The 16,344-nt window shown below is 43.8% G+C and overlaps 2 protein-coding genes across 2 annotated transcripts; one reads left to right on the top strand and one right to left on the bottom strand.

Annotated features, from left to right (window-relative positions):
- Positions 1-1,342: 1,342 nt before the first annotated feature.
- LOC308377021 (transcription initiation factor TFIID subunit 4-like) lies at positions 1,343-12,486 on the bottom strand (the record flags this gene model as incomplete). The annotated part of the gene is made up of 16 exons (XM_080853557.1): positions 1,343-2,867; positions 3,638-3,757; positions 3,975-4,031; positions 4,522-4,647; positions 4,864-4,994; positions 5,485-5,654; positions 6,075-6,195; positions 7,046-7,169; positions 7,493-7,792; positions 8,008-8,097; positions 8,265-8,387; positions 8,772-8,891; positions 9,055-9,174; positions 9,478-9,626; positions 11,176-12,102; positions 12,255-12,486. The coding sequence occupies 16 exons, from the start codon at positions 12,484-12,486 to the stop codon at positions 2,709-2,711; spliced, it is 3,069 nt and encodes a 1,022-aa protein (XP_080709683.1). The 3' UTR covers positions 1,343-2,708.
- A 1,054-nt stretch (positions 12,487-13,540) lies between these two features.
- Positions 13,541-16,061, top strand: lsm14b (LSM family member 14B; the record flags this gene model as incomplete). The annotated part of the gene is made up of 8 exons (XM_080853673.1): positions 13,541-13,661; positions 13,889-14,052; positions 14,280-14,415; positions 14,510-14,698; positions 14,889-14,972; positions 15,273-15,437; positions 15,574-15,736; positions 15,911-16,061. The coding sequence occupies 8 exons, from the start codon at positions 13,541-13,543 to the stop codon at positions 16,059-16,061; spliced, it is 1,173 nt and encodes a 390-aa protein (XP_080709799.1).
- Between the last annotated feature and the right edge of the window lie 283 nt (positions 16,062-16,344).

A 16,344-nucleotide genomic window follows, 5' to 3' on the forward strand; every position in this document is an offset into this window, starting at 1 on the left:
GACCCCATGGAGAGAATCGGATAGGATCGGAGTGCTGCCATCATGTGCCCGCACTGACCGTTACTAAACGAAAAAGTGAAGGTCCTGGTATTAACCAATCAAACGTATCGTGCTTTCCTTAATAATTACTTTGAAGAGAGTAAAGGTAAGATATGTGGTTGAGTTGCCTCCTCAAAAACAGTATAAACAAAACGACGATGTTTAAAAAATATATATACTATTTTTTAGTATTACCATGCAATGTGTGCATTCTGTTATGCATCTATGAAACAGATGCCGTTCTAATCACACAAGAACCTGTTGTATCTAAAGAAGCCATTCATCACTAGTGAAGGTTAGTTGCTTGATTTAGAGGTGAATTCAGTAGGCCAGCTGTAAGAGTAGATAAAGGGCATTTGTAGAACACTGCAAACTACCTTTAAGAAGTGTAAATCCAAATGTTTCTATACAGCAAAGTTGACAATCACACTCATGCAGACACGTTTTTCCGTTTTTAATGAAGGAGATCATTCTCTTTCAATCCTCTATAAAATAATAGCAATTAAAAACCTTTTTAAGTAAAATATTTACATATTTACAAGTGGCTGTGCAAAATTTACAAGATATCGTTACACATACTTTTACGCCATCATCTCACTGTTTGTCTCCTTTCTGAGAAGGATGCTAGGGGGTGCATCGTAACAGTTACCAAAGTGATCCTCCTGAAAAATAAGACAATACTGACTGATTGACAGGAGTCGGACAGTGAGTCATAATCAGTCATGAAGAATCACCTCATCATGGTCAGTATGAAAAACTGAAGTATGTACAAATCATAAAAGCTTTATCCATAGACAATGTTTCATACAATATAACCTGTGAAAATATATAAAGAACCAATTAGTATGTGCTCTAAAAAAATAGGTACAAACTGGGTCTTTTTTTTTCGCTCTGGCAATTAAATAGTCTGAATTTGCAAAAGATGATCCGTCAAGAGGATGCAGTCCATTATCATGGATGTGGAGTGGGGTAGGGTGGGTGTGTTGCGTTCTCTCCTGTGCCAAAGTTTTGAACAGACACAGCCCGACTGAAAGAGGCAGTCAAACTTCCAAAACAGGCATGGACAGTGCAGTCAGAAAAGTTCACGATTTAAAGAAAGGAAACAAACAAACAAAAACAAAAAACGTATTTTGTATTAAAATAATCTTAGGGCTTTCCCCCCTCCCCCATTGCATTCTTCATCATCTGCTTTTTTCAACATTCACACAGCGGACTAGAACCATCCTGGCCCATGCGGTGGGAACTTGAGGAGTTGTGGTGGTAACATATATACATTAGGTATACTTTCGCATGTGTATGTGAATATATATTTATATATAATCTCAAATCAAAACAAAATGCACCAACATATAAATAATCATTACAACTGAATTAGCAACAAAAAGGTTAAACATCACACATGACAGACGATTAAATAAACTTGCCAAATCAGAGAACAAAGCAAAATGTGAGAACAAACTGAAATAATGAATTGAGGAGGAGTCAGAAGACTGATGCTACATTTGATGAAATTAGAGATAAGGGGAGAAAGAAAGAAGAGTTAGAAAAAAGGAAAGAAAATTCCTTAATTGCTCAGCCTTCAGAGAGAAGATACAGAATAATAATTATATGGCTTATTTTGGCAAGAAGGCAACTTAGTTAAAAAAAAAAAAAAAAAAGACAAAATAGAAATGTTCCAGTTAAAATAATCCGTGGGCTCTGAAGTGTTGATAAAAGAAGGCTAAAAGTAGAAAAGGCTCTTTATAAAAACTGTCTTTTAGCTCGTCTCACCGTGGCTCCTGCTCTGAGCAAGATTAGCATGATATAAAACCTGTGAGTTTGACATGATGAGTGAAGTCTCTTCCATTTTGTTTTCTTTCATTTCTTAGCCTGTTCAACAAAAGGCGCTTACTCTTTTTGAAACACCTCTTTTTGACGAATACAAATCTTTTTCTAAATGTTTGTTTGTCTGTGGGTTTCTCTCTTTTTCTACTTTTCTTTTTTTTAAAACCGTGTTAATCCATCAGAAGTTAAGAAGCAGTAGGATATCCTCCAGATACCCATAGCAGGTTTGTCTGTTCGCTGGAGTTTTTTTTGCCATCAGTCTGCTCTAGGCTGGGCTGTTGAGTGAGGAAACAGGTTGTAGAGACGGAGACAGAGACGGAGACAGAGACGGAAACAGAGACAGAGAGAGAGAGAGAGAGAGAGAGAGAGAGAGAGACGCTCCTCTTGATGTTGTGGCAGGAGACCCCGGGGAGTGGCGCCTGCCAAGGCTACACCAGGGTGTACGTGAGATGTAGACTTCTCAGGAAGCACTCTACTTCAAAAAATTAAATAATAATAATAATATTAATACCAAAATAAAAATCAACTCAATGACGTGAGCTAAATAAAACAGAGGGGTGTAGGTAACAGAGGTGATGGCGGCTGCGTTAAAAAGGTGAGGACCCAACTGCTGAACTGTGACTTGTCAAGTGAGCTCTCTTTTTTGCGTTGATGAGGAAAAGAAATAAAAGAGGTCTCTGGGTTTTCTCCATTTTATGGTGAGGTGAGGCCCAGGACCCCTTTTAGATACCTGAAGGGGGTACTTGACTGAGATGGGGGGAGAGGCGGGGGGGGGGGGCTGTGCAAAGGGACTGGTTTAGGTCAGTAAGGGCTGGGTTGGGATCCGTGTGGAAGAACAGAAGGTGCTATTTGAGAAAGGCCTTGTAGAGGAGGTGTGAGTGGCTGGTCTCGCGCTCGTTCTCCAGGCAGAACAGCAGGTCCCTGAGGTTGACCCGGATGATCCGCTGGCGGGTGAACTGTCTGGAGCCACCGGCCCCCGATGCTGCCGATCCAGACCCCGAACCCTGGGGGTGGAGGGGGAGAGGAACCAGAACAGGAGGCAGAGGGGAGGGGGGAGAGAAAACATGAGTCAACCACAAAACCTTTGGAAAAGTACAACACAATTACACAAACAAGCAAATGAAGAAACTAATTAAAGATATTTTGACACAGTGGCATTCAGTAAGGGTACTGGAGAACTGAACTGCTTAAATCTTTTCTGATGCCTGAATCATCTCACTGTGAAGACAACCTGTCGCCTAACAAAGCAAAGAAGTAATTTCCAGCGTCACTGCACTCCTTTGCTTGTGTCCCGTGAAACATAAACGACTGAGATATGAAAAATTCTGTCTTTGTAGCTGAGTCTGATCCTCTTACTGAACATTTCTCAACCTATTGCCATGTTCTTAGCAATATTATCTATCCACATCTTACCACATAACATAATTATCTAATTTCTTAATGAAGCTATTTTTGTATCCCCAGAGTATTCAATCCCCAGTGATGGAATTAGAATCCAGGAGTGCTGAATTATACCCTGGTAAGGATTTACACGTGGTGCTATCAGAGAGCTCACAAAGCAGAAGACTCAATTACTCATAATAGATTGTAAAAGCAAACTCAGTAATTAGATCAATACGTAATTACTATTTCAGTTGAGAGTTTTGCTGCTTCGTGAGTGGGGTGGGAGGGGGCTGTCACTGGCCCCAAGAATGTGAAACGCAGTGTGGAGAAAGTAGAGAGCTAGTGAACGCAAAGGAGGGAGGGTGGAAGGAAGGAAGAGAGGAAGAATTACCTCTGCTCCAGCTCCGCTGGAAGGGGACTCTACTTTCCGTTTCTTGCGGGGTCCGATGGCTGCTAAGGCTGTCAGGTTAGCGTCTCTCTGCCTCATCTGATTCATCTCATGCTGCTGCATCTGTGTCACACAAGCAGAGGCCACACTCAGCACCAGACATGGACACCAAGCCACAGCCGGACCGTTATAATATCTACAGCATAGAGCCACTAAATGAAAAGATTTATCTGTAAGTTGCCACAACATTTAATAGTCCATGCAATACCTTGTATGTTATATTCAACTGTTTCTATGGGATAACAGATTGAACTTGGTAAGAACCACCTCCTACTCCTACCTCTTTGGCCTTCTGTTTGAGCCGAAGCTGTTCTGGGTCCTCTTGTCGTGATCGAGACTGCAGGCAAGAGAAGAGTAGAGGGTCATTCTAACTGAGCTGAATATCAACTTCTCCATTTAACCACTAGGTGGCATTTATGTCATCATAAGCTAAGGCGAGATGAACTTTGACAGGAAACGAGCGATTAAAAAATGTTGTGTATAAAAGGACTTTTAAATGTTGACTATTAAAAATCCCATTTTGAAATTGCCTGACCATATGACTAATAAGGGGGAAAGAAGGCATTTGATATGAAAAGGTTCACAAATTAGTTATAAAGACGCCAATAACTAAGCCCAAAAAACATTAAAAAAGTTAATTTGTTTCTTGTTTGAAATACTGAATGTCCTCTCACATTTGATTATGTGATGTGAGAAGTGGCATTATGTGTTTCATTTTTCAACATTTACCTTTTCACACCTTTAAAAGAAAGGCACACACAATTGGCTAAAATCACCCTTGACCTTTGAGTTAGCATGAAAACATGGAGTCAAGGATGCCGAGTTACCTTGGCTGCCTTCATGAGGATTTCTCTCTCCTGCTCCTCCTTCCTCTGCTTCTCCATCTGGTCGAGCTGCTCAAAGAACTTGAGCTGTGTGCGAACGTCACTGACCTGGTCGTACCGCTCATCCTCCTGAGGGGCACACAACAAAGAGGAAAGATAAATGAGAAAGGAGTGAATGAATGAGTGTGTGTGTGTGTGTGTGTGTGTGTGTTTGTGTGAGTGAGAGAGAGAAAGAAAGAAAGAGAACTGGAGAGTTAAGAGAGGGTACAAAATAATTCTTAGGTTAATCCCTATAGATTCTCTTTGATCTTCTAACATTTAAGCACCAGTGTTGCTGTGTTTCACCTTATAGTAGATATTTTTCTGCTGGGAAACCTCAGACACTTTCTCTAGAAGGTTCTGCAGCCGCTGCTGGGTGGCGTGGGACACAAAGTTAATGACATCCGGGCCCAGCTCCGTGATGCCATACTTCCGCCCTACAGAGAGCCCAAATGACAGACATTCATATGTTGTGCCCATAGCAGAAATAGATAGGCAACACAAAACAAACATGCTGTGTAAGGCACTGTTTCTGCACTTGGGTTCAAATCTAAGTAACTACGGTGCCAGGAAGAAACACAAATAAAAGTGGGGACCTTCTGATCTTGCCTCATTGACTGAACTGCAACTCATGTTCTGGGAGAGTAAAATAACTCCACGTGAGGATTTTACAGGAAAAAAACGGGTCAATGTCTCAATTACAAACTACCTGAGCTGGTACATAGCAACTTGTTCTTAAACCACAACATGCCAGAGCATAGGCTATGTGTTTAATAACCATGGTTGTGTATTGCATTTTCATGTTTGTCAAATGTCACAACACACCAGTTCCACTTCCACAGACTGAAATATCTACACATTACTGTGTGGTCCTCTCCACAGAATGACATAAGTTCACCTAGTGTTTGTATGATGAGCCAGACTCACCAATTTCCAACATCTTCCGTCTGAGCGAGTCAGTGAAGAGAAAGGCCTCGTCTTTGCAGGAGCGAGTCACCGCCCCCACCAGCTCAGAGTTGGTGGCCAGGATGCGGGCGCTCTCCTCCGACAGGTTCACCCCGGCCATGGAGGCCACGTCGTTGATGTCGTCATCATCTCTGCCGGGAGGAAGGTGGAAGTTAGATGCTTTTATTCATATTTAGACAGACTGGTCTTGCAGGGTCTGAAGTGAGATGTAAAACTTCTAAGTATCAAAAACAACTGTATTCTAAAGGGAGGAGGTATCAATTCTAAAGAGAGGAGATATCAGGAGTAGATATGGAAGTAACAATCAGAGTAGATATGGAAGTAATCATGACACCAATTGGTAAAGGATCTACAGATGTAATGTGTAGACACAGAATTAGCATTGCCCAAATAGTTCAAGAACACAATTATGTAAAACTCCTTACCAGTCTTACAAACTGCCATGTGAATGTAAACTTTTTTTTCCAATGCAATTCAGTTCCAACATTACGCTTATGTTGATATTTGAAACTTAGGGCGATTGGAGGTGATTGCGTCTGTGCTTCAGTTACCTGAAGGAACCACCTCCTGCCTCCTTCAGTTTGTTCTTCTGGGCAGCCGAGGCCAGACTGTGCGGCCCTGATACAGATACCACTTTAGTTCCTGGGGCTAGGCCTGGCCTTATCACCGAGCCTGAGAGAGAGAGACAGACAGACAGACAGAGAGAAGAGAGAGTGAGAGAGAGACAGGGGCAGACCAAATATATAAGACCATATGAAACAATCATAGAGAAAACAAAACAGGGAAGTGTGAGAGAGATCATGATCAGATATAACTCATAGCCAGGGAGTATGAGCAACCATCACAGCCACCAACAGAGGGCAGTGTTGCCCCAGTGCTGCATTGTTTTGTGAGCCCTTGACAGGTGACAGATTGGAAGCAATGCTGATCCAATTACTACAGTCTCCTCGTTCTAATAGGTGGGGACAGCAGACAAAGGCAATGCTATGCTGCAAGATAGTCAGTGCTCACACTGAAACACAGACATTCAGGGCGGAGCATTGCGTGTCTGCAGGATGGTGTGTGGACATGCTATTGTTGTGTGGAGACACTTCAGTGTCCATCAGCCTCACAGTAAATCAAAAGTCATATACCCGCTGACTGCAATTATAAATTGTCCAAGCATTGCCAAAAAGCCAAATTAAGATTTGCGATACAACTGCAGAAACAGTGACATTGAAGAGTGCTAGAGAATTGGCAACATCGGAATTGCTTCTAAGCAAGCACGTGTTTTCACAACACTAATTGCTTTGTGACAGTAATGTTCATGGTAGAAGTTTGCTTTCAAGCCTCGTTAGAAGCAGAAACATCTCTATGCTTAATTTGTTGTAAGAGCTATTTGGGGAGCGATGCAATTACCAAATATGCACACAACACAGAAAATAAACAGAAAGAGCAAGGACACACAACCCCCCCCCCACACACACACACACACCCACACACTACAGAAATTGCCTTAAGCATTCACAGTTGTACTCCTCACCTGCAGAGAGGTGTTTGGAGACAGGGGTGAACATGCGATGGTGGGGCTGGCCCCTGAGGGTCACCATGGAGGACTGAGCGATGGTGACTTGGGGCCGCAGGGCTGCCCCTGGCTGCTGCAGGATCTAAGAAACATACGCACGTGCACGCACACGCACACCCACAAACACAAACACACACACACACACACACACACACACAGACACACACACAATTCATTTCTTCCTGCTTCGTCTTGTTTGGGAATATTCCTGAACAGTTTATTATACAAAGGCAGCAGATATTCTTGTATGTAAAACAAACAAAAAAAAGTGTAATATTGATCCTAAAACAGTTTAATTCTCCATATACTTGGTAACACAGGCTGGGGATGACGAGACTTGTCATTTGTGTAGCAGCTTCTTTTCAGCTTTTCATGGGTCCACTGTGTGTGTGTGTATGCTCTTACCAGGCTGGGCTTGTTCTGGCCTGTCTGGGTCAGGCTGATGACTGGATGATGTTGAGAGAGGGTGCCGGTGGCAGCAACAGTGGCAGTGGCGGTCTTCATGTGGCTCGGGGCTGGCTGGATGGCGGTGCGCTGTGTGGCCGAGCCCCCCAGAACCACAGCAGTGAGGGCAGTGGAGGTGGGCTGGGGGGCCGGCTGGCTCTGCTGCTGCTGGGGCTGTTGTGTCTGCTGCTGCTGGAGCTGGCTTTGCTGGATGAAGGCGCACGAGTCTGGAGTCATCTGGCGCAGGGCTGGGAGGCTCCTCTGCAGACAGTTAATTCCATTGAGTTTATTGATTCATCTCATAGCTACTGAGCTTTTAAGTTCTTTCAATATCTGTACAAAAACAAACAACTCACACTTACTTAAAAAACAGCCATATGCTAGACTACAGTTGGAGTGATAAAACCAGCAGCACTGTGTAAAGATCAGCAGGGGATGGAGAGACCTGTGGAGATGAGCTCTCCAGTCCAGCTTACCTTCAGGAAAGGCACGAGGTAGGGCTGAGGGGAGGAGTTCAGCTCCCGGTACAGTCGGCTGGTGAAGTCCTCCGCTTCGATTTTCCCCTCCTGTGTGGACACAAGACACAACAGGGCAGCCAATCAGTACCCTCAGTCAGCTCCTGGAGGCGAATGGTTCGCCCGGTGCCGTTTGGCTCGTTCCTGTGGATATCGGCTGCATGAGAGGCAAAGCCAGCAGGCCAACGATACACGGACTGACAGAAGGACGGACGTACCAGGAGGCTCTTGACCAGCTCCTTCACGTTGGCTGCCGTCTCCGAAGACTGCTTCCCACTGGACGCCAACTTGATCAGCGTTGAGAGGAAGTTTTTACACTTCTTCACATTCTCCAGGGTCTCCTGAACAGCAAAGAAAAGGGAAGAATAAAAAATCTAAAAGGAATGGGAAATGAACACGAAAAGTTGGAAAGGGAAGCCAGGTCGACTGCTGTTCATTGAAACCACTTTAGGCTTTAAAAAGATTTTTTTAATTCAATGTGACTAAGATTGGTTAGGGCAAGCATTTCAATACGAGAGCCCAACACAAGAACCAAAGTAAGCCCTGTGTCATGCTTCTGCGTCTATAATCATGGTTATCACCACCAAAGGTGTACTATTGCACTGTTGTACTATTGCACTGGTGTACTGTTGCACTGGTGTACTGTTGCTATTGCCTGGGACGGGAACTCTTACACCAAAAACAGTTAAGGCACAATCAGTGCATGACCTCGCCCTCTGTCTCACCGTAGTCGTGGCAGCGAGGGCTCTGGGCGCCACCACCTTCTGAGGTACTGCCTTCCCAGGCTGCACTGGGGGTGGCGTTCCGACAGTGGGGGCAGCGCCCGTACCCCCCAACATGATGTTCTGGAGGATTAAGGTTGGTTGCAAGTCAGCCATCATGTGTTGCATCTTTTTCACATCATCAGCATGTATCCAGCCCCTCAGAGCACTGGTAATTGACTGAATACTGTGTGTAATCACCCGTCGACGTGCCCAGTCAGCAGGTGGACAGCCATGTGGGCCTTACCTGCAGGACTGGAGGCCTCTGGAGAGTGGTGGTGGCCTGAACGGTGGTCTGAGCGGGTGAGCCTTGTTTGATGATGGTCGTGGGGGTCACCTGACGAGCGATGATGGGAGTGCCAGGGGCCTGGGCGGGGGCAAGCAAAATATTTGTATTTAAATAAATAATAATAATAAAAAAAGAGTGTGTGTGTGTGGCTGTATGAAAGAAACAGGGTGAGCCCGTGATAAGGGCAGAATCACTGTTGAGAGGGTAAGACAGACACTGTAAAGACAAAAAGAAGAGAGACTAAATGCATTTACAAACGCAACGTGCTTAATGGTAGTAACAGGAATTTAGAAGAGTGATTTGCATAGAACTGGAAAACAAGGAGCAAAAAGTTAGGTGGATACATCAGTCACAGTGTGGTTGTGGCAATCCTCGGCTTACCTGCACAGAGGTAATCTGGACAGGTGGAGAGCTTGTGGGTGTGGCAGGTCGTGTTGCAATGGCACCCTGGGACTGGGCCTGCATTTGTGCCAACATGTGCTGACTGATCATCAGTAACTGTCCAGTCTCACTGCGCACTAGAACCATGCCTGCATGACACACACACACACACACACACACACACACACACACACACACACACACACACACACACACACACACACACACACACACACACACACACACACACACACACACACACACACACACACACACACACACACACACACCAAGGGTGAGAGGTTGTAAAGGTCACTCTCCCCATTATCATTCAAAAAACCCTGAGAAGTACCTCATACATCACTCACCATCTACCTCAGACATTATGAGTCATTAGGTCAAATTCCATAATAATAATAATGAAAAAAACATTTAACTAAATAAAATAAATCTAAAAAAGTCAGTTATTTTTGGTGCTTGTTAAAAGTGAAACATCAGGGTTATTCTTTTGGTGGACTGTGTGGATATGATAAAAGTAATCCCTCTTAATCTGATCATCCCTATAGGCCTGCACACACCCCTGTTAACCTGGTCAGTGAGATAATTATTCAGTCTGTATTCCCCAGCTCAGGCTCTAGACTTGAAGGCATACTACTGACTCATCACTACGAAAAGCACTAAGACAATCAGTGTGCTGTAATCACAGCCCCTACTGTGTACCTCTCAAAGTATTGTGGGAAAAGGCAGATAAAGAAGTCATATCTCAGAGCACACCGTCAACTGGATTTCTAAGGTCCAGAGGCCAAGCATGTTTGAACATTATCAAGAAGCTAATGAGTGCTCACTCCGAGGTTTAAAATGACTGCTCTTGTTCAAAGCAACACGGGCACTTCAGACCATCGAGTGAAACAGACTGAGCCAAATCTGAATGGCAATCATTGAAAGTGCACATAGACACATCAGACTACTTCCTGATAGCCGTGTCTTAAGTTTTAAGCCAGTTATATCATAAGTTAAAATGATCCTACATAACGGATCAGACAGCATCCTTGCTTTCAAACTTTGAATACATAGCATTACAGAGAGGATGTCAACAGTCTGGCACCATCTCACAAATGGATACGACAAGTGGCTTTCACCTGCCACATGCTTGTCACAATAACTGTGTATGTCGGCTCCTGTGTGAGGTAGGCCCCATGGTGTTGGCAGAATGTTTGTGGTACTTGGAAGGTGTGTTACCCCCAAACCACTAAAGGGCCATACATTTCTAACATAACTAATTGTACACCGCTAACCTGTAACCGCCGCTTTCCCTCTTCAACTTCCACAATGTAATTATGTATAGATCAGAATGAAGGGAAAGATTTTCTTTCATTTTTGATTCTACTACAGAAGCAGACATAAACGAGCAGGAAAGGGATTGAGTAGTGTTTCTGATGATATTTGCTACAGACAAGGCAATACCTTGCCTTAAGAATGCCTTAAGAATGTTTTTACAAGAAACTGAAACCACCTTTAACTACGTTTGGAGTGTGACAATCAACAAGGCTATTTCTAACTGCAGGCGTGCACATATGACAAAGTAAATAGTAGTAAATAAGTAGTGTTACAGAAAGCGTAACTTTTTAAAATGTCTTTGTGACGTCTTTGCCTATAAGCTTTAAATTGTATAATAATAATTTATATGTAATTAATTACCTGGAGGAAGCTGGATATTCTGGATGTTTGGCTGATTCTGCTGAGCATTTGGTAACCTGGGAGCCAACACTTGAGGGGCAATCGCACGTATCCCACCTGGACTGGCAGATATAGTGGACGGAACAGAAGTTCTCGTCATATTTTGCAAAACAGGGCTTTTTCCAACAGCAGAAGCAGCACCAATAGTACCAGGCTGCAATGTGCTTTGCATCGGTTGTCCTAGAGTCAGGTTTCCTGGGCTCGCAAGAACAGTGGGAGACCCGGCCTGAGTCGTCGTTTGAATAATAGTTTTCGGTGACTCCGACTTGTTGATGTGAAGGCCCGAACTAACAGGTGTTGAAGTTTTCGAGAGTGCCAAGTTCGCAACATTGACGTTTGCAGTCAAAACTGAGTTGTTACTCCCATTTTGCGTGGTAATCGGTCCCGGCGTTTGCATAGGCGGCCTCACAAGTGTGACGGTGGGTCCGGTGGTTAAACATGAAGTTTGATTAGATATCACAGTCGAAGTGACCACATTCTGTGTGTTCATTAAAGACGTCTGAATTACAGTGCTTGAAGAAGAAGGTAAAACAATTGTTTGCCCTTTCACCACGGAGCCAGGTCCGTTGTTGACAATTGTGACAGCGGGTACGGTACTGCCGACACTGTTGATTGAGCTCGCTGTTGTCCCGGGGGTAGCGGGAACACTTCCTGAACTGTGAGAGTTTATCACCACATTACTTCCATTCAAAGTTGGCATGCCAGACATCCCTTTTTGTCCGCTGCCAGCTCCGTGGTTTGGAATGGCCATAAGAACAGCCCCTGCTTTGCCTTGGTTAATCTCCACTTGCGTGCCCGACCCAGCCGCTGATGTGGTCCCCACTGCTGCATCCATAGTTGAACCCTGGGACCTCGTATTATTAATGACACCCCCTGGCACTCCGGAGCCTTCAAAAGCGGAAATAAACATTAAATCTGAAGAGTTCAAAACTCAAAGTATTCGTTTGCAGCATACGCTTTAGTTTTTACCGTCTGTTACAGAGAAACGAAAACAGCAAAACAACGTGACCAAAATTAGCTAACCAGCTACTGTACCTTACCTGCTTTTACAAGCTCTTGTGCAAGTCCCATTTTGTTGTCCTGGACACTGGAATTAGCACTCCCAGACGAGTTACTGATGTGGTTTCCAACACCCTGAACCCTGACTGCTGAGTTTCCGTGACCTGATCCAGTAAGCTCAGACTCTAAAGAACCAACTATATCGCTAACTACTTTCTCGTCCACCTCCGTGTTGAAGAAAACATCATCCAGCAAATCGGAGCCCGCCGCCATCTTTACTCAGCTACGCTCGCTCGTAAGACGCATGCGCCGATTGGGTAAATCGTCACTGACATAGAGATTCCAGGCTGCTGTGATTGGTTATTGCTACATTTAAAGAGTGGGACAAATGGCTGAACATTGCATTCTGAATGCATGTCAGTGGCATCAAGTTCTCGACAGAGAAGGGGACTTCACCAGTTAGAGGCACTACATTCGAGTTGAATCGTGTTTTACTGTAACCATACGAACCGTTTGAATCCCCTGGTAGTTTACTAGGCAAGCAATAGGCCACCTGAAAGAATATAATATGTTTTATCAGTGTTTAGACTTGTCCTCAAGATGGCTGCGTTGTTTCTTCCCTTCCGTAGTCGGGCAGCCGTGACTGCGAACGAGGGCGACTGTAGCCATCCAAGTAACCAACATGCATGGGAGGCGCAACTGTCAGTCGGAGCATACGCCCCCTTCAAGTAGTTTTGTTGCCCGCCCAAAGACTTACATGAATTTATGGTTGACGAATTGTAACGTAATGTTTATCATCTACAACTCACTGATACATTGTAACAATCTGTTCCCTACAATAAAATGTGTCACTTGTATTTCTTGGCGTAGTCCCTCCGCCTTCATTTTCCAGAAAATGTAAGCAATTCAAAGTTTAAGACAGTTACAAAATGTTGTCCTTTAGGACAACATAACATTACTTTTATTAAAATGCTATAATTCCATAAAAAAGTAATTAGTTGTCCGCTAGAAAAATGTATCTGATTACAAAGATGAAGGCTACTTAAGTAAGTAAGACTGAGTGCACTGCGCTCATATCCAATGTAGTCTTCTTTGCCTGCACGAAGGCATCATTTTTCTAATCCGCCACAGGTGTAGTCTGATGAACAGGCGTGTCTAACTTGATCTGGCGAGGTTCCTATAAATTCATAGCAGTTTAGGGAATCGTGTGACAGCGTGATTCTGTCTAAAGAATATGTAGATTTTGAGACGATACAGCCAGTACAACGTTCAGTAGACCCTCCGTTCAAACAATTAGAATATTGCAAACAGGTAGCCATATCTCACCATGAGTACTGGCACTCCTTATATCGGCAGTAAAATCAGCCTCATATCAAAGGCTCAAATACGGTATGAGGGCACGCTTTACACGATAGATACCGAAAATTCTACTGTGGCATTGGCAAAAGGTGAGCTGTATAGCCGTGGACGTTGTTGTCTAATTCTCTGCCATTTTGATTGTCTTGTTAGCCTAGCTGGTCAATCTTCAACAACCTGTAGCATAACACCTTGGGTGGAAATTTTAAGAGGCTATATGAGTCATTTTGTTTTAAAAGATGTCTGTAAAGTCATTTTCAGATGTATCTTGTTGACATATTGTCCCCTGAAATCATCCCTGTCTGTGTTTTACTTTCAGTTAGGTCCTTTGGGACGGAGGGAAGGCCAACAGATAGGCCTGCGCCTCCAAGAGATGAAATCTATGAATACATCATCTTCAGAGGCAGTGACATCAAGGACATAACTGTCTGTGAGCCTCCAAAACTGCACCATAATTTGCCACAAGACCCTGCAATAGTTCAGGTTTGTGAGGGGCTCAAAATGTTGTTGGTTCCATTACATGGCACGCACCAGCATGGCACACACCCACATGGCATGCCCCAGCATGGCACACACCCACATGGCATGCCCCAGGACAGGCCTCAAATATCTTAAATGTGTCAGTGGCCACTAGTATGTGCTTCAATGGTCCTGGTTCTGATTTTATATCTCAATCTTTGTTGGGTGAGCTGTCAATTTCTCTCCCTTAGTCCTCCATTGGCAGCGCTTCAGCTGCCTATTCTTCGCAAGGACCATATTCGCCATACAGAGGCATGATGCCAACCTACAGCCAGCTTGCTGCAAGCTCTCTGTTAAATCAGCACTATGCTGCAGCAATGGGTTTGGGTGAGTATATAGAGTCAGTGAAACACTGGTTTAGAATAGCAATTGGGGTTTGTCAGAAAGTGAACCAACCTTGTGTGTTTTTTTGCCACGACAGGGGCAGGGACGCATGGATTTCCAGTCAGAAGGGGCCCAATGGTCGAGCAGGCTGTACAGACAGTGGCGGCACAGAACAGTGCTCAGAAAAAGGGTGTCTTGGGGCCCCAGCCTCAGAGACGAGATGGAGGTAGACCTGTGCGGAGTGGCCTGGGAGGCACTCAAACCCAGAGGTCCTCAGGGCAAAGCAGTGAGTGCATTTGATCTGTTTGATCCAGTCATGTTCATGTCTCCGAGCAGTGCTGATGTGCCTGTTAAGGCTTCTTGCACTTTGCATAAGTGGTACTTTTTTCATCTTTTTCTGATTTTAATTTTCTTTTTATGGAACTTTTAAAGTTATTTACTGAATTACTTTGATATGGCATTCATTCCTTTGACAGATATGTCTGCTGCACAGCATGGCACAGCACAAGGACCAAGGCAGGGAAATGACGAGAACAGGCCACCACAGAGGAGACGTCAAGGTGTGTGTGTGACAAAAAGAGGGGGGGAGGGGATATGGCTTGGGATTAAGTTCACAGGTGAGGATCTATGTTCAAAGTTTAGATGCAATTAAACGATAGAATTTGGATTTAAATACACTTCCTTTGTTGAGTCTACATTTAAGTGATGACAATTACAAGTTTCAGTCTTAAGAAGGAAGTGATTTGAATCACAGCAAATTGTGTGTTTATTTATTTTTATATTTAAAATTGATGGCACTAGTAGTAATTACTTCATTATGTAATGAGATTCCTTTTTTCATGCCTCTAAAATCGGAGCAGGACCCCGTAGATCGAGGAACCGTGGGAGAGGCAAGATGAGTGCTTCCAGCTCCAAACCCACAACTCTTCAATTTGAGACGGACTTTGACTTTGAAACTGCCAATGCACAATTCAGTAAAGATGATATTGAAAAGGAGATTCAGGAAAAGCTGAACGTTACCAAAGGTTTCATTTTTCTTTGGCTTAACTGTAATGCATTTTTAGAAATGCCAGATAAGTAAAAATTAAGAGACGGATAAAGCACTCCTACTATTGGGTAAGTGGTTCCTCAACAACCATTTTCACTCCTTGTTCTGGACAGAGATAAAGAATGACGGTGACGAGGAAAAGACTGACTCAAAGGAAGAAGATGCTGAAACAAAAAGTGGTGATGGGACAGTGGAAGGGGATCTTCTTGGACCCAACTGTTACTACAACAAGGCCAAATGCTTCTTTGACAACATCTCCTCGGAAATGAAATCTAGGTATGTTCCCATTCATTTGGTCAAATAAATAAATAAATTATATACATATAGCAGGATGTAATGTTCTCCTTCATGGGCACATAACCAGTCCATTTCTCAAGTGAATCATACAGTTGCAAGAACATACTAAAACTTTACACACTTTTCTGTCCTGTCTCTTTGCTTGTTTATAAGACGCACCACATGGGCAGAAGAGAGAAAGCGGAATGTAGAGACCTTTGGAGTGCCAGGTCGCTACCTCAGGGGCCGTGGGATGCGTGGGGGTTATCGCGGGCAGAGAGGAAGGGGGGGTATACAGCGACTTGTGGGCAGCGGCAGAATTTGAGATGGTGAGTTAATTTTTCCCCTCCTAGCATCAGATGTTCAACTGCATAAAAAATCTACATATACAAAAATGTGTTTATTTAACAGTATTTGGTGAACCTCCGTGGAAATACCAGTATTTAAATAAATACTCATAATTAGGAAACACTTTGCACACCTTTTTATACCTTTATACTTTTTGCAGGTCCCTTGAGGAAAGACGCCAAGGTTTTGTCGCTGACTTGTACTATATAAATCCTTTTTCTGTAATGTGAATACATTTTTTTTTTTTTTGCGTTTGTAAT

This window comes from Sprattus sprattus (assembly GCF_963457725.1).
Source record: "Sprattus sprattus genome assembly, chromosome: 16".
Classification (NCBI taxonomy): domain Eukaryota; kingdom Metazoa; phylum Chordata; class Actinopteri; order Clupeiformes; family Clupeidae; genus Sprattus; species Sprattus sprattus.